The sequence below is a fragment of the Diabrotica undecimpunctata genome, chromosome 5, assembly GCF_040954645.1.
Source record: "Diabrotica undecimpunctata isolate CICGRU chromosome 5, icDiaUnde3, whole genome shotgun sequence".
NCBI classification, from domain to species: domain Eukaryota; kingdom Metazoa; phylum Arthropoda; class Insecta; order Coleoptera; family Chrysomelidae; genus Diabrotica; species Diabrotica undecimpunctata.
Genome location: NC_092807.1, coordinates 128,681,335 through 128,693,562, shown reverse-complemented (window position 1 = coordinate 128,693,562; position 12,228 = coordinate 128,681,335). Strand labels below are relative to the sequence as shown.

The 12,228-nt window shown below is 32.8% G+C and overlaps 1 protein-coding gene across 1 annotated transcript in view; it reads right to left on the bottom strand.

Annotated features, from left to right (window-relative positions):
- Rim (Rab3 interacting molecule) overlaps nucleotides 1–12,228 on the bottom strand; it is a 295,789-nt gene that overhangs the window by 254,807 nt on the left and 28,754 nt on the right. Inside the window, exon 2 of the mRNA XM_072532709.1 lies at nucleotides 5,973–6,177. Coding sequence (XP_072388810.1) covers nucleotides 5,973–6,177 — 205 coding nt within the window. The remainder of the gene's footprint in view (nucleotides 1–5,972; nucleotides 6,178–12,228) is intronic.

The window sequence follows — 12,228 nt, the reverse complement described above, 5'->3', positions numbered from 1 at the left end:
ATAATATATTCGCACTTTATGATTTACAAAGAAAATTTGAACGGAGAGCGTTACTGCAACATTTTACGGCAAGTAATTATACCAGCACTACACTCTTTACATAATAATGAGGCTAACGAGGATTGGTTTCAGCAAGATGGAGCACCGGCTCACAATATTCGAGAAGTCGGCACGATATATGGATAGCTAGTAAAGTTCCGTTTCTCTAGCCACCAAGATCCCCACAATTGTCACCGTCAGATTACTATATGTAGAGAGATGTTAAAAGTGATATGTTCTTTGAACATGTCATTACTAAGGAAGATATAATAAATAAAGTTGTTCAAGTTTTTAACGAAATAGATGGAAAATCAATATCAAGAGCTAATAATGAAAACCTGATTGAAAGAGTTCATAAATGTTTGGAAGTTGATGGGCAACACTTTGAACATTTATCACATTAATGAGCTAGTACCTATTTTTTTCAATAGCATCTTTTTAATTGTACAATGTTTAACTTACAATATGAAAGTTGTAAATCAACACAATTTAGTCTATAAAGAAATAAATTTTTTGTGACAAGTGTATAAATTTAATTTATTTAAAAACTGCAAGAGATATAGGGAATACTAATACAGATCGATAGTGAGAAACGTATGCTTTTAAAATAGTGAATTACATTTAGGGTATCTCATTTGAGAAAAACGAATTTGTTAAGAATTTAGAATTCCGGATAAACAATTATAACTCAAAAACGGTTCACAATAAGTAAAAGGAAGTAATGACAAGAAAATGATCAGAATAACGTGAATATATATATATATATATATATATATATATATATATATATATATATATATATATATATATATATGTATATATATATATATATATATATATATATATATATGTATATATATATATATGTATACATATATATAATATATATATATATATATATATATATATATGTATATATATATATAAAATAAACAAGCTTTGGCAAAATTTATTTGCTTCTTCAAGATATGCTAAAATATGGCATCAGTATATACATTGAAATTAGAATTAAATAACATTGTATAAAACTAGTATAAAAATATATAACATATCCCATTTATCAAACGATTTGTGGATGACTTAATACTTGCTTTATCTGCAGACAAAATCAATGAAACTTTACAAACTTTTAATAATTATAGTGAACATTTACAATTTACATGTGAAAAAGAGATAGAAAATAGCATCCCATATCTTGACATAAAAATCAAACGTAATGCACAAAATGTATTAAGCACTGAATGGGACAGAAAACCTATATTTAGTAACAGATTTATTAATTATTATTCACAACATCCACCTCATATGAAAATAAATTTAATATTGGCTTTAAAAAACAGAATAGTCAAATTATCCCACATCAATAACATCAACAAAGGTTTATTAGAACTGAAAGACATTTTATTAGAGAATTCATACCCAATTAAAATAATTAACAAATTCTTATTTAACAATCCTAATAATAGAATGATTGACATGAATCAAACAAGAGAACCAAATCAACAAATCGTGCAATCTCAATTTACTTTCACATCACTACCTTACATACCAACATTAACACCCAAACTAACTAAAGTCTTTGCTAACTATTCTGATATTAAAATTGCAACTAAAAATGTTAAAACATTAGCATCATTGTATACAAAAACTAAATCACCTATTAGCATTATGGAAAGCTCAAATGTAGTTTATATAATACCATGCGAAAATTGTGATAAGTCATACATCGGACACACATCTAGAAATCTAATAGGCAGACTAACATCACATAAAAGTGACCTTAGAAATAATAAAAATACGTGTGCATTAATAGATCATGCAATTAATAAAAATCATTCATTTAATTTCAATGAAACTAATATATTAAAACGTGAAAACCAATTAAATAAAAGAGAATTCTTAGAAATGGTATGCATAAATAAATATCAATGCGTTATTAAAAAAACTGATATTGATAAACTAAGCAATATCTATAATTACATTCTGTCTTACGAAAATTAATACTATAATTTTCTAATATTAGATTTTCTGACTATAAATACTATAATTTCAAAAAATTTAAATATTCATAGTTGGCGCCACTTTGTACGTAACTCTAATAACAATCAAGAGCTAGTTATCAACAACAAAAAATATAATAAACAGAAACGAGTGTCTTTCTGACATAAATCAAACATCAACAAAATAATCAATGTCATAATGAATTTGTACAAAATTTAATAAAATTAAAATATTGTACTTACATAACTATATAATTTTAATAAGTTAAGTTTTAATGTTTTGTAAATTTAAAAATTTAATGGATTAACCTCATGTTGTAAGTTTTTATACTAGTTTTATACAATGTTATTTAATTCTAATTTCAATGTATATACTGATACCATAATTTTAGCATATCCTGAAGAAGCAAATAAATTTTACGAACGCTTGATTAAAGAACAAAGAAGAGTTTCACTTTCCTGCCCTATTAATGACTGCAACCTTAAAATAAAATTTTATTTTACATAACGTGTCAGTCAATAATACCTAACTACTTACTATATATATATATATATATATATATATATATATATATATATATATATATATATATATATATATATATATATATATATATATATAGGGTGCCCCATTCCGGTATAACCGGAAGTAGAAAATAGATAAAAATATTTTCATTGAATAGTTCACTCTTCAAAACCCCTTTAATCCAATTTTCATGATTCAGTTATTTTTAGTTCTCTAGGATCGAGATCCTTATAAAATGGATATGCTAACTTTACCGACGAGTATTTTCATTATGTAATTGCAAATAGATTATTGGGCAGCAACTAAATCGTCAATTTATTCTTAAGAAGGATCAAGAAATGGGAGGAGGAAAAAAATGCAAATAAAGAAATTTTGTCGTTTAATGGCATTTATCTTAATTATTTTAAAATAAATTATGAACATTTAAAATTGAGGATAAACCAGGTACTTTGACATCGGCCATTTGTGAATAAATTAACTATTGGCAATAAAGGAAACATGCTAGGTATACAAGTAAGTGAAAGAAAATAAAATTAACAAAAAGAGGCAAAGTCTTGTCATTATTTGAGCACTGTTACAAAAATGCTGGCCCCAATGGAAAATACACTTACGCTGATCACTACAGAAGGGCAAAATTCCTATTATAAAACTAACCACTTAATATTGCTGCATGATATGGTTTTACGGTATTCTCCATGTAATGTAAATTAGGGCCAAATTAAAAAGCAATGATTTCATAAAAAAGAGAACAGTTCGGTGGTGAAACATTAATATACATATAATTTTCAACCATCATATGCAAAAACACCCTGTACATCTATAAATCTCTCTTGTCAACCAGGTCGTCCCCAATCTTTGACTTTTCTTGAATAAGGATAGAGACAAAACCTAGCCTCACCTGTGAATAACATAAAAATACATACTTTAATCTTTAGTCACAATTTCTACAATATACCATCGTATATCGATATACCGGTGAACACCCTCAATAGGCGTCTAGCGTGCAGTTCAAACGATGTCAAAACTGGGACATCATGTTTCGAAATACATCAAAATGACGTGCAACATCAGCTTGCGTAAGCGAAGCCATAATCAAATTTAAAAACCTTTCTCGTCCTCTAGCGCTACAGCCCTCTATGGATTTTGACTTGTTCAACAGTTGCATTCACTCCCTTCTGTTATTGGTCATTCTTCTCCAATTCCAAACTCTCATAATCCTTAGATCATTCTCAAAACTCTCTAATCAATGCTATCTAGGGCGGTCTTGTGGTTTATTTCAGCCGGCATCCATTCGGTGATATTTTTTGCATTTCTTTCAATGCTCCTTCAAAGTAACTGGCCAAGCCAACTATTTAACAAACTTTAATATATCAGCGTTTTTAATTAACTTTGTAGGCCCTATTCTGCTCCTGGACAGGCTTAAAAATCTTTCTGAACACTTTCCATTCAAAACTTTCCAGGCCATCTATGTCTTTCTTCAACAGGATCCATGTCCACAATCATAGGTTGATCACAATGGACCTTATTAGTGTTTTGTACAATTCCATCTTTAAATTCTGTTTTAGAATATTTTAGAAGTTAGCAGATTTTTATTTGTGCAATATGCCCTGCTTTTTTTGCTTAATCTGTTTTTATCTTTACTTACATAGTACTTTCGGTTACTAGGGGTCCTAAGTACGTAAACTCTGCTACCTTTTTAATGCTTTGGAGATCTGTTTTGGAAGAACTTTCTATTGGTTCTTACCTTCATGTAAACGTATATTTAGTTTTATTTTGATTTACCCTTAACCCTTTAATTCACATTACTTTTTGAAGTCATCCGCATATGCAGCTATTTCTTTGCTCTTTGTTATAAAGTTCCCACGGATGTCAACTTTGGATATTGCTGCACGCAACAAGAAGTTAGGTGAGAGCTTTGAGAGAACTTCTTCTTGTTGTTAGTTTTCATTTTTTGTGTTACTACAACTGCTTTCGTGTCAGTAAGCGTCAGCTATGTCAATCTGGTTAGTTTTCGGGTATAACCATAAGCACCAGGCTTTCATATAGTTTATTTTTTATTCATAGTATCAAAGCCCTGTTTGAAATCAATAAAAGGTTGCAGATGGTGATGTTACATTCGTGACTCGTGGTAGTCACCAATGAACTCTTCCGCAAAGAACGTCAGTTTTTTATACAATAGAGAAGAAATCACTGTATATGATATGTTTACTAACAGAATTTCTCTATAGATATTGTAAATGGGATCTGTTAAGGTGACAACTACATTGCTTCGTTGTTTCATTTATTTTACAGGTGTCGCTAATTTAAGCATTTTTTTATTTACTTTATTATTTATTTTTTTTTGTAAATAACTAGACTTTCTTTAGTATTTTTTATCCCAATTATGTGTTCGCATGCACTTTATTAATATTTATATCACTAACCTAACCTAACATGTTTGTTTACAAAAAAACTGTACAGAAAGGTCCGATTGAGGCGTGTGATGTGTTATATATAAGGGAAGGATATAAAGAATATATTAAGATAAAGATAAAGATTAAGATATGAATTACTTCAAGTTATACTGGAAGGAAAAGTACAGGGCAAAAGATCAGTAGGAAGACGCCAGAACTCGTGGCTGAAAGACCTGAGGAGATGGTTCGACCGCTCATCCGCAGAGATCTTTCGCGCAGCAGTTTCCAAAACTACAATTGCCATTTGGATCGCCAACCTTCGAAAGGAGACGGCGCAATGAGAAGAAGAAAGATTAAGAAAAAACAAACAAGGCGACTACCAAAAGGGCACTACACATCAAACGTATAGCGATAGACGAGATATTACATGACACTATGAATAATAATAAAAACGTTTTAAAGTAAATTTGCTTGATTGAGCTGAAGAAGGCCTCTGACTAAGTGCACAAAATAAACAACTAGCCGAATTCTAGCATATGACACATTAAATAAAACACATCAAAATGTATATAGCGTGCCATCAAAAAATATAAACACAGGATATATTAAGAAATGATCAAAAGAGTCAAAAGAGTATCAGGTCATACTTTATGTTTACTTGGTTTACATGTAAGAAGTTTATTATTTTAAAAATTTAACGACTGATTGTAGATGGCAATTGATTGGACCTTTTGTCGCATGCGATGGGCAAAATTACTAGTGCTAGAATAATAATTCTTCATTATTCATTGTAGAAAGTAGATATTTTAAGTTTTTAAGTTCTTTTTTACAAATAAATAAATAACAGTTTATTAATATTTTACTTTTACTTGATAAATTTTGTTGCTTTTTTAAGATAAACTTTTATCTGAATAAAAGCAAAACTTTATCCTAGCCTTTTTTAATATATGGCAAGTTCAAATTTAACATCAGTGATTTTTCATCTTAGCGAAACACATAAAAACTTTTCCTCACCTTATTCGATCTGAGCGTAACTTTTCCCCCGCATCTAGCGCAACATCTGATGGAACAATAGTTACAAATGTGCCCCACCCCATCGGCAAACTTAGTCTTGAGACATATGTGGCATGTGGCGTCAAGTTCCACCCCCGCCTTTTTCTGCTGTTCGTTACGGGCTCGGATCGTCTCTTCCAGGATGTGGACCTCGTCGGCTTTTCTTCTGAAAAGAAAAAAGTTTTTATAATTGGTTCTATACGATTAGAATAATTATACTTGGTATCAATGGTTAATATTCTAAATATCCGAATGTTCGTCAAACTTTAAAATACACAAATAAATTTAGAATAAACTTTGTTTAGTTACTGCTACTATTAGTCAGTACTAATAATATTTTGTCAAAGTTCTCAAAAATTAATTTTACGAAATTAAAAACAAATATAACGATATATAAGAGAAAAAATAACAGTTATTCTAACATTAATCGAATTCTATGAAAAGGCATAAAGACATTACTAAGGCAAAACAATATTCTCAAATATTATATCTAAGCCTCAGCCAAGGAAGTTCTTGGCGAAAGAAATATTAATAAAAATAAATCGTTCCCAAGGCGAAGAACTCCATGGTTTTGTACAGAAGTAAAGGAAAAATGGAACGAAAAGAAAAAAGCTTACTTGAAATACATGTCAACTAAAACGCAAGACGCATAGCATAAATACAAGACAATTAGAAACGAAACACATGCGCTTGTCTGGCAACAGTATTGAAGAAGTAATGGAAATAAAATACCTGGAAATTATACTGTCTAGCTATGGAGACCTAGACAAAGAAGTGAGAGATCAAGTACAAAAAACAAATAGACTGGCAGGATGCCTTAATAACACTATATGGCGAAACAGTCACATTAACACTGAAATAGAGTCAAGAATTTATAAAGGCCAATACTGATATATGCCTGAAACAGCAATCCTGATGAGAGTACTGAGGAGAATTACAGGAAATACGCTGAAAGATCGAAAGAGAAGTGAAGACATTAGAAGAAAATGTAACGTACAATGTATAAATGAATGGGCACAAAATAGAAAAAGGAATGGAATAACCACATAAGAAGAATGGAGGAGACCCATGTTGTCAAAATAGCATAGCTGTGCTTTGTGCCCTCCAAATAAATTGGGAGGGCCCTGGTCTACCTTGCCTTTCGGCATTCGACCGTTAGCGACTCCACTGCCCCTACGAGTCTGACACCCAAAATGAAGGTGGCGCGATGCATACGCATCGCGGGGCTCCACCTCCCCTGTAGTATCTGTGTTACGATTACCTCACCTATCCGTTATCCCCTCCCATGGACGGACAGGTGACGCATGCAGAGGAATTTCCACCTCGCACGTAGACGTCGCCGCCGATGATCTCTCCTCTGCCACTCTTAAATCTTCAGGCGGGTAAGTGCGTGCCGAGACACCGACACCACGATTGGTGGTGTAAGGCCAAAAGAGGTGTGTACGTGCCCCGCTCGTTCAACCTTGCCTGGTTCTCTTGGAATGAGAGTAGAGTCCCCGAGAGTCTCGTCTCGGATACTAGGAATGTAGACCGGTGACCGTGACGCCTAAAGGTCTTGAGTGCATTTCTACAGACCCGACACCTTAAGCGACGGCTCTCCACCTCTCAATTTCGACCCATTAGTCGCCTCTTATGACAGGCAGGGCCTTCTGACCTCGGCCATATTCTTATCTCCGCGAGCCGAACGGAGTGTCAAAATAGCAAGAGATAAGTCACTAATCGACAGAAGACGTATTGGACGACCGCGCAAAAGATGGAGTGACAACCTACCATAGAGGTATTAATCCGCCAATGAACAAGCAGAATTGCTTATAAAGAGGAAAAAGAAGTAGAAGAAGAAGAAACTTATTTCATATTAAAACAATACAATTCCCATCGAGAGCTCAAAGGAATTACTGAAGGAGTATCGTAAGGGAAAGATAGTTCTAGCTGGGCAATGAAACTGTAGGAAGCTGTCTCAAGCTAAAGTACGAAAAATGATATGTCGAAAGAAAAATGAAGCATAACAACAAAAGTGTAACATGATAAATTCGCATCTAGGAGGACCAAAAAGTACAGAACGTTTGAGAGTCTTAAAATCTTTACAACAAGATAAGAAGAGAGACATAGTGTCAACAATAACAATGTATGACTGGAACCAATATTTTGAGAAACTCCTAAGGGAAGATAAACCACAATTTAAAGGCAGCAACGAAACACAAAATATAAATATTTTAACTTCACCCATACGAATAACAACAAAAGAAGTGGAAGATGTATGTAGATCTCTTAAAAAAAATAACAAAGCACCGGGTCCAGGTAACATCCCTGCAGAGTTAACACGGTACAACCAAACTATATACAAGTTTAGTCAAACTACATATTCCAAAACTGCATTAAAGGAATGATAACCCCAGAGGAGTGGAAGACATCATTCATATCCACTATACACAAAAAAGGCAGAAGGGACGAATGTGACAATTACAGAGGCATTGCCGTGACAAACTCGATCAGTAGAATGTACGGGAAAGTAATTAAAAACAGAATAGAAAACGAATATAAAGACTTAGAGGCTGAGAAACAGGCAGGATTTAGGGCAGATTTAGGGCAAAGGTAAAGGTTGGAAATAATCTGTCAAGTGGATTCCAAATGAATAAAGGCCTTAAGCAGGGCTCCTGTCTCTCCCCGAAATTATTTAAAATTTATCTAGAACAAGCTTTAAAACTGTGAAAGCGCAAATGTAGAAATATGGGAATGTCGAGTAACAACAATAGCATATACACTTTGTCATTTGCAGATAATCAACTAGTAATAGCATAAGATTATAAAGATATTGAGTATATGACTCGAAAATTATTCGAGGAGTATAAAAAATGGGGACTTGAAATCAATATCCAAAAAACCGAGTATATGTGTATCGGCGGGAAACAACAGGACCTCATATCGAAAGATGGAGAAGTTATAAAACATTGCAACATATAAATATTTAGGTATGATCATCACAAAAGAAGGCAACGCAAGAAAAGCAATTTCCCTTTTCAATAGTATCCTTTGGGATCAATCAATCTCTAATAATAAACACAAGATATATAACAAAATCATTCACAGCATAATTACCTACAGTAGTAAAGTATGGCAAATAAAGGAAAGATACAAGGGAAAACTTGAGGCAACAGAAATGGATTTCTGGAGACGTTCAGCTGGAAAATCTAGACTAAAAAGAATTACAAACAACAAAATAAGAGAAATTGTGAAAGTAAAACATACAATAGCAGACGATATTGGTACCCAACAACTCAGATGGCACGGTCATGTATAGAGGATGTCTGAAGAACGTCTCCCAAAACAAGTCTTAATGTGGACCCCTCGCGGTAGAAAAAAAGAGGAAGACCCCGCCTTAGTTGGAGAGAAGGCATCAGTAGAGAAATGACAGACAGAGATCGGAAGACGCAGGAGAACGTTTTAAACTGATCTATGTATATATATATATATATATATATATATATATATATATATATATATATATATTAAGGAACCGAGAGAATGATGTCATAATGTACCAAAAATTCAGTAACCACGTACCTCAATGTCAATTATCAACAATACATACTTAATTAATAGCAGAGAGATGGTGAGATAGTTTGTTAAAATTATTTGTTCCAATTCAGTTTAACAATCAAAAATTCAGTTAGCATGATTAAAACAATTAAATAATCTATTAAACATAACTCATTAAACAAATCATTATAAACATTATAATACGAGAATTAATATATATTTTACTTTGTAATATATATTTAACCAAATAGGCTACTTACAGTAATACCCCTGACACTCGATGAAGCGTACTTATCGAGACCGGTGCTAATTCGTTATAAAACATGCACTTTTCTAAAAAATCATTTAAAATCAAAAGTTTTTATATAAATTCAAAATTTTAACTTTAAAGTATACTTATGTTTATCTAGATCTGTTCGCTCGGAAAAAAACTCCGTTATTCCGATATTTTAACTCACTCAAATGGACGCAATCGGTTAATTAAGTATCTCTATAATAGAATTAGTGATTGTCAATGAGATTAGACAGCTAGAGAAAAAGTTATCTAAAACGTGAGGAATTGGCTTCCGTAGTCTTAAACTTTCCATCAGTGGCGTCGACTGATTGAATGTTATATTGAAATAATTAACTAGTGTTGCTGAAATTAGAAATAATTCACTGAAATAGTTAATACAATCAAGATAAATGTTAAAGGAACTGAGAACTTATAAGAAACCGAAGGAGTGCCATAAAGAAGTCACTGTCATCGCTGCTTTTAATATTATTCTTGAAAAGATCATAGAAAAGCAGAAATTAATAAATCAGGGCTCATATACCAACGAAAACACCCGTACATAACATTCGCTGATGACCTTGTAGTGATATTTAAGGGCTCTGCAATAATACCAACATTAGAGGTAAAAATGTAGGAGTTTGAGGAGGTAAAAAGAGTTTAATACTTAGAAGTGACCTTTAATAAGACACATGATGAGCGAGAAAGATTCAGGAGTGCTAAAGTCAGAATATATAAGACAGAGATAAGGCCTATAATTCTATATAGAAGCAAAGGATGGACAATAAGTTAGAAAAAGTCACGGTTTAAGTATAGGAAAAATGATTTTAGGAAACAATTCGATGGAAAAGTATGGAGTGAGTTATTAATAAAAGAACAAAAATAAAGTAATTACTATTTTAATGAGAATAAGCCTCATTGGTTTAAAATAAATTTCGTCCTCAAAAATATTATCATCAGTAGCGTTACAGCTCTTTATGAGCCAAAGCCTTCTTCAGAACAATCCTCCATTCGCCCCTGTCTCTGGCAACTCTTCTCCATGCTTTAATTCCAATAGACTTCAAATCATTTTCTAGGTTGTCTTGGTACCTAAGTCTTGGTCTTCCTCTTCTTCGTTGTCCGATCGGCCCTCTTCGATCAAAAACTTTTCTGACTATGGCATCTTCCTCTCGTCTGATTACATGACCTATCCATCTGAGGCGTGCTACCTTAATGAATTTTACAACGTCAGGTTCTCCAAATCTTCTATACAACTCCGTCCTCAAAATATAAACATTAATAAATTAAACAAATTTTGTTTTTTTTTACTTGGTGTAAAATTCTTCTTATAATTTAATTTTATCTAACTCATTTATATTGACAATTCAGATATATATATACTTCTCCAAGAAATTAACGCACTACTTTGAAATATTAAAATATTTTATTAGCGTTAATAAAAAATTTCATTTTAATGTTATATTTTGCAAGCCCCTTAAATATGCTATTCGTACACTCTATATTTATTGACTGTGTTTTATCGATATAGTTTTTTCTGTAACAAAACAAAAAGGAGCAAAAAATTTACTAATTCTATAAATATACTAATTTCCAAGAGTTTACGAATTTTATTCGGCTACTGTTTAATTGTTAATTATTGTTAATTGTGTTTATTATGGAGCGTCAATAACGTAATTTAACTCGAGATGAATGTGCCCAAGCACTGATACTGTCGGAAAAAGGTTGGAGTTACCAAAGAATTGATCGTCGGTTTAATGTGTCCCACACATCCGTCTCACGGGTGTTAGAAAGATTCCTCGAAACAGGGGTTCATACTCGCAGACCAGGGCACGGACGAAAGCGGGTAACTACCCCTATTCAAGATCGATTTTTAAGAATGTCCGCTCTTCGACGTTTTGTAGCACATCGAAGTCTACAAATTCAGCTTCGAGACGTGCACGCTATACAAATTAGTACTGAGACTGTTCGCCAGTGACTTAAGGAATACAACTTAACACCTCGGATTGCCGCCCGAGGTCCTCTAATAACTGCAGAGCATCGAAGGGAGAGACTACATTTTGCCAGAGAACACGTTAATTGGTTAAAGGCTGACTGGAAACGAGTGCTATTTACTGATGAATCCCGATTTTGTTTGTACAATAACGACAGACGTGTTCGTGTGTTGCGACGACCCAACGAACGATATGCTCAGTGTAACTTCTCACACACCACATTTTTGGTGGAGGATCCGTTATGGTGTGGGGTGGTATTTCTTTGACCGCACATACGGACCTAGTGGTCATACCAAATGAAACTGTTGCAGCTGGAAAGTACATATTGGAGTTCCTGGAGCAACATGTAATACCATTGGCTCCTTATATCGGTGAAAATTTCTTACTAATGCAAGATAATGCCAGACCTCACTCTTCA